At 43.0% G+C, this 14,022-nt stretch overlaps 1 protein-coding gene across 7 annotated transcripts in view; it reads left to right on the top strand.

The window, feature by feature from the left end:
• Positions 1-991: 991 nt before the first annotated feature.
• The window catches only part of Cnot10 (CCR4-NOT transcription complex subunit 10), a 58,531-nt gene continuing 45,500 nt past the window's right edge, over positions 992-14,022 (top strand). For 5 of the 7 annotated variants that reach the window (XM_059268815.1, XM_059268817.1, XM_059268814.1 and 2 more), the window contains exon 1: positions 6,821-7,110. In XM_059268815.1, coding sequence (XP_059124798.1) covers positions 6,912-7,110 — 199 coding nt within the window. In that variant the 5' untranslated portion in view covers positions 6,821-6,911. Of the gene's footprint in view, positions 1,279-6,820; positions 7,111-14,022 lie in introns of those variants that run through there. The other 2 variants (XM_059268818.1, XM_059268813.1) reach the window with 2 other exon arrangements.

Genomic DNA, 14,022 nt, shown 5'->3' with positions numbered 1-14,022 from the left:
AAGTATCTCAGTGGGACGTGTCCTTCAAGGCTATTTCCTGTCTCAACCTTCTCTGCTTCTAGCCACCACGAAGTTAGCAATTTTACTTTGCCACATGTGCCCTGGAAAAATGCACTGCTTCACCAAGGGCCCAGAAACAACAGAACCAAGTGACTGTGGACTGAAAACTCTGACACCACAGGGCAAAATCAATCCTTCCTCATTTAAATCCTTTTCTAGGGCATTTTTCACAGCAGCAAAAAGTCTAACACATGTGTCCTCGGTGTCTGTTTCCCTTTATGATATGAACCTCTGTACCCATAAGCACTGGTTGTTCCCTGGAAGGGAAAGGAAGGATGAAGTAAGTGCTTCTGGAGCCCAAGGCTGTGGTCATTGAACAAAACCAGAACCAGTTCACACATAAAGCCTTTTCCACAAAGATTGCCAGCCAGGGATACATAGTGAGTCTCTGTCTCAAAAAATTAAACAAAATCTGTCAAGATATGAGTTGGAGATGGCTCGGTGATTAAGAATGGGTTTTGTTCTTGCAGAGGATCTGAAATTGTATCATTGTGTTTAGTAATAGTGATGCACCAAGCTGATGTCTTAGATGTGACCATAATAAGTTAATGATGCAGGGCTCGCTATGCGGGAAACAGGATGCATAATTCAGGAACTCTGTAAATGATTTGGCTACGAATAACAAATCGGCTGTAAAACTTAAAAATGTCTTTTATCTGGGGAGGGACTACAACAACGCCTCCCTCATAGGGTTGTTGTGGGAAACCAGTGAGACAGTGCAGGCCATGTGCGGCTCAGCGCTTGGCACATAAACGTCAGGTGTGGTGCTTGTCATTTTGGTGAGACGCGGAACAAAAAGCCTTATCCTTTCCGTGTTTCACTCAGGACCTGCACTAGCATACTTCCGGCTTTGCACGAGCTTCCGGGGCCGAGGCCACCCCCTGTTCCCACGCCCAGCTGACCGCGCAGCTGGCCCCGCCCCGGAAGTAGTGTGTTCCTTGGCTGCTACAGGGCGGAAGCTGTGGATGGCGGGGAAAACAGCCCTGCACAGGCGGATATGTTGGTGCTGTTGCTAGACGACGAACAGTAGCTTCGTCACTTCCTCAGCCCGTGGTCCGTCCAGGCCCGAACCAGAGGCGACCGGAGCCGGGTTGAGCTTAAGCGCTGTCCCCCGCCTTGCAGAACCTGCGGCCAGCCCGGCGGCGGGAGTCGGGGCCACGCCACCTGCAGGGAAGAACTCGAGCCGAGGCGGGAAGATGGCTGCAGACAAGCCTGCAGGTGAGGCGCCCGCGCCGCGACCCAGGGGCTGACACTCCGCGCGCGGGGACGGCGGGGCCCGCGTGGGGGACTCGAGGGCCACTTGACTTCGCTCCTGTACTTCCACCCTTCACTCTTCTCAGCTGTCTACTGTGAGCCCTCGGGTCCCACGACCGGTGTTTTTCTGCTGTGACTCCTCTTGAATCCACTGCAGACCATCCTTGCCTTTTTCTCCGAGATAATTGTGGCCCAGGAAACTCAAATGTGTCACTCCGCTTTCCAGACGCTTCAAGGGAAGGTCTTCCCGAGCGTACACAGTTGTCTCAAGGTCCCCAGGCTCAGCCACTGAAAGTTTGCCTCTGGTCAGCGTGTCCTGTGGAATCCTCCTTCTGAAAACTGTTTAAATAGACGTGAAGTTTCAGTGTGTCTTCTGCCTGTTCTCAGTTATCTTGTTTCGCTACTTGGTTTTCTCTAGCTCCTCAAGATTAACTTCTTTTAAAAAAAATTCTTAATTAATGTGTGTGAGTGCAGGTGCCCGCAGAGGCCAGAAGAGGACGCTGGAGCTAATGGAGCTGGAGTTAACAGACCGTTGTGCGCTGTCTCTTGGGGCTGCTGGGAACCCAGTGTTAGTCCTCTGCAAGAGCGGCAAGCCATCGTCTGAGCCCTAAGATTAAGCTCTTAATCTCTATGATTTTTCTGTAGTGCCCCTCTAGAATTTTTTCAATTAGAAAATATGAAGAGTTTTTAGCCCATTACCTGGAAGGTCTGCTATGTTTCTTTCAAGAAAGTAATATTCTTTGTGGTACTCAGGTTTTATTGAAAGAAACTTAAATGACAAGAATTTAAAGTGGTCAGCACGCTTTTCCCAGTGAACTTTAGTTAGAAAAAAAAAATATATCAGCATAGATTTTAGGTGGTCCTCAACTCAACAACTGACAAATGACCTTTAAGTTAAAGTGAGCCTATCCCAGTTCAGGTACAGATAACAAGACTGTTGGAGAATCTTCTCAGTGGCCCATAAGAAAACAATAAAGATTTAGGGACTGCGGCTAATAATGTTTGCTGTGGAACTAATTGATTGATTAGTGATTGAGACAGGGTCACATGTATAGCCCTGGCTGGCCTGGAGCTTGCTTTGTAGACCAGGGTGTTCCCAAAAGACTTACAGCCTCTGCCTCCTGAGGGCTAGATTAAAGGTGTGTACCACCGAGCCTGCTGCTATGGAATTTTAGATAGCTTGGTCAGGGAACGTCTCTAGTGAGGTGTTTTAAATTTTTAATTGTGGGTGTGTGCCCTTGTACAGCTGCCTGCAGAGGCTGTCAGAGGAGTTGGGTCCCCTGAAGCTGGAGTTGAGGTGGTTGTGGGTGCTGGGAATCAAACTCAGGTTCTCTGAAGAGCCATATGTGCTCTTAATCACTGAGCCCCACGGTGAATTTTTTCTTAATGTTTTATTTGTGAGTGTGTGTGTGAGTGTATGTGTGGACATGAATGCTTTGCCAAGGATCGAACTCAAATTATTAGGCTTGCATCATCAGACTGTAAGCACCTTTACCCTCTGAGCCACTTGCTGAGCCAACCCCTTCTGGGGTAATATTTGAGCAGAGATCTGAATAAAGTGAAGGAATGATCCTCGTGGTGTAGGACTCAACATCGTCTTGTTAATTAGGATAATTAGTGCTTGTGGGCCCCCAGGTAACATTCCTGCTTATTGAGGCCATTGCTTTCATTTCCCTGGAACCATCTTACTGGATAGAGAGGACTACCCAGTGTCTCAGTCATATGGAATTGCTTCACTGGTTCATTCATTCATTCCCAAGCTTCTGTGCAGGGAGTGCTGCAGGTGTCGAAGAGACACAACCTACCCCTGGGGACTTGCACTCCAGTTGGTAAGAGCTGTGTAACATGTCTAATTGAAGAAAGATCCAGAGCAGCCTTGATGTTCCTGGACTAGGACACTTCTGCTGAGATGTTGAATTTGTGTGAAGTAGATGAGTTTGGCAAAGTTCTCGTGAATCTCTGCTGTTTTCAGTGACATGGTTCTGGCCTTCAAGTCTCCATATTTTCTCGTTCATACTAGTCTTTTTTTTTTTAAGACTTTATTTTATTTTTGGTTTTTTGAGACAGGGTTTCTCTATGTAGCCCTGACTGTCCTCGAACTCACAGAGTGTTGGGATCAAAGGCATGCACCACCACCGCCCAAGTTAAGACTTATTTTTAACTATGTATATGTGTACGTGTCTTTGTGTGGGTATATGCAGATGTGCATACGTGGAGAGATATTGGAGGATGCCAGAGGTGTTTTGATCCCCTGGAGCTTGAGTTACATGCAATTGTGAGCTAACTCATGTGCGTGTTGGCGTTCAGACTCTGGTCTTCTGATGAACAGTGCACACTCTTTAAAATTGTATCTATTCACATTAGCCTCCAGACAGTATTGTTAGTCTCTTTCTATTCAGTGTGTTTGCTTCACTGATCTGTTTTTTCATTTTGTGAATTTGTGTATGTGGTATTATGCATATGTGTTTTTCTGTGAGGGGTACACATGTGCCATGGCATGTGTGTGGAGGTTACAAGAAGCCTTGAGTGTCTTCATCTTCCACTTTTTTATTTTTTAAGATTTTTTTTATTTTGAATTATGTACATTTGTGTGTTTTTATGTGGTTATATGCCTGTGGGTGCAGTGTCTGCAGAATTCAGAAGAGGGTGTCGATCCCCTAGACCTGGAGTTACAGGCAATTGTGAGCCTCCTGACATGGTACCAGGAGCCAAACTCGGGAAGAACAATATGCTCCTCTTAATCACTGGGCCATCTACAAGATGCCCACTCTTATCTGAGGAAGAGTTCTCTGGTTGTTTGCCACTGTGCTGTAATACTCCAAGTTTCCAGGGGTTCCATTGTCTTCACTGACCATCCATCTCACTGTGGGAGTGCTGGGATTACAGACACACGCCATCCTGTCTGGCTTTAAGCAGGTTCTGAGCATCTAAATTCAGGTTGTAAGGCTTGTGTGCCAAGTGTTTACCCATTAAAACATCTCCCCAGTCACTCACTGCTCTTTATTTTTCTAAAATAATCACTGGATGTGCTGTTTTCGTCTCTGTAAATTGTCTGATTATCTCATTGTTTACTTACTCTTTAGTATGGTTTGTGAGCTTTTTCACAGTTGACTTTCAAACTCAGGTCCTCTGCAGGAGCAGTAAATACTCTCAACTCCTGAGACATTTCTCTAGCTGTTGCTTTTTAGTTTTTTTATTGTCCATCCGTCCGTCTATCTATCTATCTATCTATCTATCTATCTATCTATCTATCTATCTATCTGCGTGTCTATCAGAATTCATGCCCCAATACATATGTGGAGGTCAGAGGACAACATATGGGACTCAGATTTCACCTCTGAAGAATTGAACTTGGGTCATCAGGCTCGGTGGCTTGTTGAGCCATCTTGGTGGCCTGAGAAGCCTTTTTAAGCCTCAGTGTTCCTATGTATACAGTAAAAATGGTGATAGTGTCTTTCTCCTAGAGCTAGTAAAGGCTCAAATGACATCAGCTCTGGGTTGTCCCTGCTCTTGATCTACCATGAGCTGTGAGAAGCCATGGCAGTCACTTCCCATGGGATTTTTTTTTTTTTTTTTTGGAGGGGGTGTTGGAGGTGGAGGTTCAAGTTAGGATTGCTCTGTGTAGCTCTGGTTGCCCTGAAACTAACTCACTTTGTAGATGAGACTGACCTTGAACTTGCAGAGATCCACCTGCCCCCTGAGTGCTGAGATTAAAGGCGTGCAACACCGCTGCCAGGCCCCGTGGGAGGTTTTTTAAGGCAGCCTCACCCTTGAGCAGCCTCTGGAAGCAGTTTTTGAAAGAAACACGGGCTGGAGAGATGGCTCAGAGGTTAAGAACAATTCCCAGCAACCACATGGTGGCTCACAACTATCTGTAATGAAATCTGGCTCCCTCTTCTGGCCTGCAGGGATACATGCAAAACAGAATACTGTATACATAATAAATAAATAAATCTTAAAAAAAAAAAAAAGAATGAGGTATGGGGACTAGAAATGACTTGGCAATTAAATATGTATAAAAAAAGAAAGAAAGAAACACATTGGAGCGAAAGGAGGGAGGATTTGCGTAGTTTCCTTCTGCTTTCTCTTTCCGTTTGCTTAAAGATCGTTTAAAGGGAAGAATAGTTTTCGTTTGGGTCTGGGTTGTGTGGCTCCTCGACAGTTGATGAGCCTGTAGATCCTACGCTGGCCTCAGCCTCCTGAGGTGCTGGGGTTACAGATGTGTGTCATCATCCTCAGTTTACCTCAGTGCTGGATGCTAAATGTCCAAGATCAAATGGCAGTGTTTGAGCCTCTGGTGAGGACCCCTATGGCTGTGTTGTTCAATGAATGGCAGAGTGTCTGTGTGAGAGGATGGGTGTGGTGACACAGGCCAGTAATCCTAGCACTTGGGGATTGGAGGCAGAATGGCCCACACGACCGAGGTCAGCCTGGGAAATTTGTAAAGTCTAGGTCTTTCTGGGTTACAGATTGGGACCCTGTCTCAACAGAACAAAACACAAAGAAGGCAGAGAGCAGATGGAGGTCACGCATGCCATCCTCCAATTTGCTTAGTATTCAGAGCTGGTCTTAAACTTGCGATGTCCCTGTCTCCCTGTACCACGGCACTCAGCTACCCTGAGAACAGACTTGATCAGGATGTTTGAAACCGGAGTACTTCAGCCTACAAGTACCTTGCTCTGGTCTCGGAACAGGTATTCTCCCATTTTTCCCAGCTCTGCTTTTGTGTGTGTGTGTGTGTGTGTGTGTGTGTGTGTGTGTGTGTGTGTGTGTGTTACATGCTCATGAGTATGTGAGCTAACATATGGAGGCCAGAGGACACATGTCTTCTACTATCTCATGCTCTTGAGACAGGGTCCTTCAGTGAACCAGAAACTGTTTTGGCTAAGCTGGCAGCTGGCCACTGAGCTCTTGGGATGTTTCTGTCTTTGTGCAGAAGGATGTACAGCTATTTCCAGCTCTTGATGTGGGGACTGGGGATCCAAACTCACATTGCCATGCTCGCAGAGCAAGCACACTTACCCACAGAGCCGTCTCCTCAGCCCACCTTACTCCTTTGGCCATGTAATTTCTTTGCATTATATTGAAGCTAATGTGAGAGTTTGGATGCATTCATTTTTCCTGTGGGTGGTAGAAACTACACCTGAGCTGTCCTAACAGCCCTCTGATGACTTCAGTGAGGGCTGTCATCCCAGCACTCAGAAGGTGGAGGAAAGAGGACCTTCAGATGATTCCTTGGCTACATAGTGAGTTTGAGGCTAGCCTGGACTACATGAGAGCCTGCCTCAAAAACAAAACAAAATAAAATGAAAGACATAGTTTAAAACTTGGCTTTGCCAAGGAATTGCTGATATTTTGTGACCATACTGTCTGTCTTCCCCTTCAACATTGTGTTTCCAGTCTTTCCTTGACCGCCCCGGGGCTGTGTTTGGACAGCACAGTTTGTAGTCAGCCTCCAATCAGCTTTGAACGTTAACATTCTGTGTTGGAATATGTCTGGGCTTTCAGTTAACTGACTTTCAGTTTGGAAGAGGTCTTACATTTCTTTCTGTGTAGTTGAAACCTAAAGGTGTGTGTGTGTGTGTGTGTGGTTAGAAATGAAGTCTTTCAGCTTGAAGAGTGTCAAGGTGTGTGCATCCAAGAGCTCTGTACGCCTGCGTCAGCCATGTTCCTTAGGCCAGGGCAGAAGGAAGGTGAAGCTGCTGGAGGAGCGGGCTTGCCCGCTCTCCATTGGCAATGGAGACTACTTTTGGACAAGTAAAGACACACTGTGGGATTATGTGCAGACGCTGTCTGGTAAGAAGTCAGCAGCTACGAACAGTGCATGTCTCTTTAAACATTGGAAAGCCTCATGGCAACCCTGCAAGTGCACAAGAAGTACAAAATAGTCATCTCGTCCAAGTGTTTCCTGGTTGTTATCCTGGAGCAGAAGATGGAGGGGAACTATGGTTGACTAGTATTTAAAAGAGTGTGCAGCTCAGGTCTCTGTAGACGTAGAAATGAGGTTCAGAATCCGTCATCCCCACTCTGGCCAATTTCCTGGGGAGTCTTGAGACTTTTTCTGTTTTTCAGGGATGATGACAGCTGTGGCTAAGTCTAGTAAGTCTGACTTTAGTGGAAGACAGATGTTTAAATTTTTAAGTGTCCTAGATGGACATCATGGCTCATCCTGTAAGCCCAGCACTTGGGAGGCTGAGGCAGGATTGTTATGATGTTGAGTCTAGCCCTGGACTGTATAGTAAGTTCCAGGATACCCTGAGCTAGTGTTAAGACCCTGTCTCAGAAAAAAAGAAATCTTGAATACCTTACTGAATAGTTAAGATCTCTCTCTCTCTCTCTCTTCTCTCTCTCTCTCTCTCTCTCTCTCTCTCTCTCTCTCTCTCTCTCTCTCTCTCTCTCTCACACACACACACACACACACACACACACACACACAGTGTTGGGGCTCAAACCCGAGGCCTTAGCTGCTAGGCAAGCACCTCTAGCACTCAGCCAGCATCCCTACTACCTTACTTGGTTTGGTTTTGGTGTTAAGTATGGAGCACTTCACAGATCTTCAAGTCATCCCTGGGCCTTGTTGATCTCTGTCATTCCAGCTTTAGTAAGTGAGATGCCAAAATGAGCACTTTATTGTGTTTTAGTTTTGAAGCAAGGTCTCACTATCTTCCTTGGGCTGGTCTTGAACTCTTTGATTTCTAACAATCTTCCTGCCTCAGCTTTCTAGACAATGGTTTGGGTTTATTTTGGGTTTTTTTAAGATTTATTTATTTATTATGTATACAATGTTCTGTCTGCATGTTTGCCTGATCTCCAGAAGAAGGCACCAGATCTCATTATAGATGGTTGTGAACCACCATGTGGTTGCTGGGAATTGAACTCAGGACTCCTGGAAGAGCAGCCAGTGAGTGCTCTTAATCTCTGAGCCATCTCTACAGCCCCCTCTCACCCAACAATGTTTTTTAAGTTAGGGTCTCCTATCTTAATCTGACCTTGATTGAGTTTGTTAACTGGAGATGACCTTGAACTGAGTCTCCTGACTTTACCTCTAGAGTGCTAGGAACCACCATAGTTGGTTTATGCAGTGCTGAGTACTAAACCAAGGACCTTATAGGTGCTAGGCAAGCATTCCGCCAACCGATTTACATCCTGTTTGTTCATTTTTGGTGTTGCTGGGAATCGAACCCAAGACCTTGTATAGTCTAGGTAAGAGTTCTTCCACTAGGTCACTACAGTCCCAACTCAACTATTGTCTTAATTCACAGGGAGCATACATGAGGGGTGTGTGTGTGTGTGTGTGTGTGTGTGTGTGTGTGTGTGTGTGTGTGTGATGGAACCACCTTGGCTAGGGTCTGCTTAGATATGCATATAACTCTGGCTTTCTACTTAAACTTCAGCCTACCTTCAGAACTCTGAAGGTAGACCTGAAAAGTTATTAGGACTCTTTGTCCTAGTTCTCAGTGAGGCCACACTGAATAAATAAATCCCTTTTCTGCTTTTTACTATTAATTTAGCTATTTTAATTAGCTTATCAAGGATGAGTGGTCAAATTTTGTTGGGACAGGGTGTGACCTCAAGTCTGGTAACCAGAGCAAGTGCTCAAGATCCTAAACCCTCAGCAGCACACGCGCACGCGCACGCACACACACACACACACACACACACACACACACACACAGTGACAGGTGTAGGTGGCATGTGCCTATAATCCCAGCACTCGGGAGGTAGAAGACGATCAGTAAAATCCTGATTTTTGAGGCTATTGACTACATGAGACTGTATAAACCTACTTCCCAACCCCCCCCCAAAAAAAAACTGAAACAGATGGAGAACAAATTCATTGTACAGTCATTGTACAGCTTCATTTTTTTTAATTTTTAGATTCATTTTTATTTTTATTATGTACACAGTGTTCTGTCTGCATGTATGCTGCACAATAGAAGAGGGCACCAGATCTCACTACAGATGGTTGTGAGCCACCATGTGTGTGCTGGGAATTGAACTCAGGACCTTTGGGAGAGCAGCCAGTACTCTTAACCTCTGAGCCATCTCTCCAGGCCAAATACAGATCATCTTAAAAGAACAATGTTTTGGTTATGAAGCAGGAACATGATGCCTGCAACAGAACTACAGGCCAAAGGTTCCACAAGCTTCTCCCAAATGTCACATTTGACAGTGCTAATACAAGGTGAGAGCTAGAGAGAAGTATGCTGAGGCCTGGGATCAAAACTTATAGGGCAGAGTGCTCCAGGTTCATGCAAGACAAGTGACAGGCAGACAGTGGCATTCCAATCCACAGACATAGAATACAAAGCTAGGTTTGAGATGTTCGCTCTTGTTTGTTTTATTTGAGACAAGGTATCTCTGTATAACAGCTTTGGCTGTCCTGGAACTCGTTCTGTAGACCAGGCTGGCCTTGAACTCACTGAGATCTACCTGCCTCTGCCTCCCAAGTGCTGGGATTAAAGGTGTGTGCCGCCGCCCGGCTAAGATTTTATTTTATTTTTTCTATCATCAGCTTGATACAGTACAAATTGTTATCCTAATAGTGAAATGTTTTATTTAAGCTTGCCCAGTGATTAAGTAAAACCAAAACTTATTCTAAGCCGCAGTCATCCTAGGGTCCCCCCTGCTATGTAGCCTCCCTGATTCTGTGGGTTGCAGTCTGATTGTTCTTTGCTTTATATCTAGTATCCACTTATGAGTGAGTACATACCATGTTTGTCCTTCTGGGTTTGGGTTACCTCACTCAGGATGATATTTTCTAGTTCCAACCATTTGCCTTCAAATTTCATGCTGTCATTGTTTTTCTCTGCTGAGTAGTACTCCATTGTGTATATGTACCACATTTTCTTAATCCATTCTTCAGTTGACGGGCATCTAGGTTGTTTCCAGGTTCTGGCTATTACGAATAATGCTGCTATGAACATAGTTGAGCATGTATCTTTGTGGTATGATTGAGCATTCCACAGTGGTTGTACAAGTTTGCACTCCCACCAACAGTGGAGGAGTGTTCCCTTTGCTCCACATCCTCTCCAACATTGACTGTCATTAGTGTTTTTGATCATAGCCATTCTGACAGGTGTAAGGTGGTATCTCAGAGTCGTTCTGATTTGCATTTCTCTGATGACTAAGGATGTTGAGCATTTCCTTAAATGTCTTTCAGCCATTTGAGATTCTTCTTTTGAGAATTCTCTGTTTAGCTCTTTAGCCCATTTTTTAATTGGATTGTTCAGTGTTTTTATGTCTAGTTTCTTGAGTTCTTTATATACTTTGGAGCTCAGTCCTTTGTCAGATGTGGGGTTGGTGAAGGTCTTTTCCCATTCTGTAGGCTGTCTTTTGTCTTTTGACTGTGTCTTTTGCCCTACAAAAGCTACTTAGTTTCAAGAGGTCCCATTTATTAATTGTTGCTCTCAGTGTCTGTGCAACTGGTGTTATATTTAGGAAGTGATCTCTGGTGCCAATGTGTTCAAGAGTACTTCCTACTTTCTCTTCTGTCAAGTTCAGTGTAACTGGATTTATGTTGAGGTCTTTGATCCACTTGGACTTGAGTTTTGTGCATGGTGACGGATATGGATCTATTTGTAATCTTTTACGTATTGACATCCAGTTATGCCAGCACCATTTGTTGAAGATACTTTCTTTTTTCCATTGTATAGTTTTGGCTTCTTTGTCAAAAATCAGATGTTCATATGTGTGTGGATTAATGTCAGGATCTTCAATTCAATTCCGTTGGTCTATATGTGGGTTTTTATGCCAGTACCAGGCTGTTTTTATTAGTGTAGCTCTATAGTAGAGCTTGAGGTCAGGGGTGGTGATGCCTCCAGAGGTTGCTTTATTGTACAGGATTCTTTTAGTTATCCTGGGTTTTTTGTTTTTCCATATGAAGTTGAGTATTGTTCTTTCCAAGTCTGTGAAGAATTGTGTTGGGATTTTGATGGGGATTGCATTGAATCTGTAGATTGCTTTTGGTTAAGATTGCCATTTTTACTATGTTAATCCTGCCTGTCCATGAGCATGGGAGATCCTTCCATTTTCTGATATCTTCTTCAATTTCTTTCTTTAGAGATTTAAAGTTCTTATCAAACAGGTCCTTCACTTGTTTAGTTAGTGTTATCCCAAGTTTTTTATATTATTTGTGGCTATTGTAAAGGGTGATGTTTCTCTGACTTCTTTCCCAGCTCTTTTATCATTTGTGTATAGGAGGGCTACTGATTTTTTTGAGTTGATCTTATATCCTGCCACTTTACTGAAGGAGTTTATCAGCTGTAAGAGTTCCCTGGTAGAAATTTTGGGGTCACTTATGTATACTATCATCATCTGCAAATAGTGAAAGTTTGACTTCTTCCTTTCCAATTTGTATCCCTTTGATCTCCTCTTGTTGTCTTATTGCTCTAGCTAGAACTTCAAGTACTATATTGAATAAGTATGGGGAGAGTGGACAGCCTTGTCTTGTTCCTGATTTTAGTGGTATCACTTTGGTTTCTCTCCATTTAATTTGATGGTGGCTGTTGGCTTGCTGTAAATTGCCTTTATTATGTTTAGGTATGTTCCTTGTATGCCTAATCTCTCTAAGACCTTTATCATGAAGGGGTGTTGGATTTTGTCAAAGGCTTTTTCAGCGTCTAATGAGATGATCATGTGGTTTTTTTCTTTGAGTTTGTTTATATGGTGTATTACATTGACAGATTTTCGCATGTTGAACCATCCTTGCATCCCTGGGATGAAACCTACTTGGTAATGGTGGATAATTTTTTTAATGTGTTCTTGGATTTGGTTTGCCAATATTTTGTTGAGTATTTTTGCATCAATGTTCATGAGGGAGGTTGGTCTGTAATTCTCTTTCTTTGTTGCATCTTTGTGTGGTTTGGGTATCAGGGTAACTGTAGCCTCATAAAAGAGTTTGGTAATATTCCTTCTGTTTCTATTGTGTGGAACAATTTGAAGAGTATTGGAATTAGCTTAACTTTGAAAATCTGGAAGGATTCTGTGCTGAAACCATCTGGTCCTGGGCTTTTTTTGGTTGGGAGACTTTTAATGACTGTTTCTATTTCTTTAGGGGTTATTGGTCTATTTAAATAGTTTATCTGGTCTTGATTTAACTTTGGTATGTGGTATCTTTCCAGAAAATTGTCCATTTCTTCCAGATTTTCCAATTTTGTGGAGTACAGGTTTTTGAAGTATGACCTGATGATTCTCTGGATTTCCTCGTTGTCTGTTGTTATGTCTCCCTTTTCATTTCTGATTTTGTTAATTTGGGTGCTCTCTCTTTGCCTTTTGGTTAATTTGGCTAGGGGGTTGTCTGTCTTGTTAATTTTTTTCAAAGAACCAACTCTTTGTTTCATTGATTCTTTGTATTGTTCTTAGTTTCTATTTCATTGATTTCAGCCCTCAATTTTATTATTTCCTGGCGTCTATTCCTCCTGGGTGAGTTTGTTTCTTTTTGTTCTAGAGCTTTCAGTTGTGCTGTTAAGTCATTGGTATGAGATTTCTCCAACTTCTTTTATGTGTGTATTTAGTGCTATGAATTTTCCTCTTAGCACTGCTTTCATAGTGTCCCATAAGTTTGGGGATGTTGTACTTTCGTTTTTATTGAATTCTAGGAAATCTTTAATTTCTTCATTTCTTCCTTGACCCATTGGTGCTTCAGGTGGTCATTATTTAGTTTCCATGAGATTGTAGGCTATCTATAGTTTTTGTTGTTGTTGAAATCTAACTTTAAGGCATGGTAGTCCAATAAGATACAGAAGGTTTTTGTATCTGTTAAAATTTGCTTTGTGAGCGTGTGGTCAATTTTTGAGAAGGTTCCATGGGGTGCCGAGAAGAAGGTATATTCTTTTGTGTTAGGGTGGAATGTTCTGTAGTTATCTATTAAGTCCATTTGAGTTATAACATCTGTTAGGTCCTTTATTTCTATGTTAAGTTTCAGTCTGGTAGATCTGTCCTTTGGTGAGAGTGGTGTGTTGAAATCTCCCACTACTAGTGTGTGGGGTTTGATGTGCGATTTAAGCTTTAGTAATGTTTCTTTTATAAATGTGGGTGCCTTTGTATTTGGGGCATAAATGTTCAGAATCGAGACTTCATCTTGGTGGATTTTCCCTGTGATAAATATTTAATGTCCTTCCTGATCTCTTTCGATTGATTTTAGTTTGAAGTCTATTTTATTAGATATTAAGGTAGCTACACCAGCTTGCTTCTTAAATCCATTTGATTGGAAAGCCTTTTCCCAGCCCTTTACTGTGAGGTAGTGTCTGTCTTTGAAGTTTAGGTGTGTTTCTTATATGCAGCAGAAGGATGGATCCTGTTTTCGTATCCATTCTGTTAGCCTGTGTCTTTTTATAGGTGAGTTGAGACCATTGATATTGATGGATATTAATGACCAGTGATTGTTAATTCCTGGTTTGTTTTTTTTTTTTTTTTTGTGGTAGTGTTGTGTTTCCCTTCTTGGTATTTGTTGGTGTGATATTATCTATTGCCTGAGTTTTCATGGGTGTGTTTAACTTCCTTAGGTTGGATTTTTCCTTCTAGTGCTTTCTGTAGGGCTGAATTTGTGGATAGGTATTGTTTAAATCTTGTTTTATCATGTTTTTTTGTTTTGTTTACTCCGCCTATGGTGATTGAGAGTTTTGCTGGGTATAATAGTCTGGGTTAGCATCCATGGTCTCTTAGTGTCTGCATAACATTTGTCCAGGACCTTCTGGCTTTGAGAGT

This window comes from Peromyscus eremicus, chromosome 7 (genome assembly GCF_949786415.1).
Source record: "Peromyscus eremicus chromosome 7, PerEre_H2_v1, whole genome shotgun sequence".
Lineage (NCBI taxonomy): Eukaryota > Metazoa > Chordata > Mammalia > Rodentia > Cricetidae > Peromyscus > Peromyscus eremicus.
The sequence above is the reverse complement of the archived record's forward strand: the minus strand, read 5'-3'. Positions and strand labels throughout refer to the sequence as shown.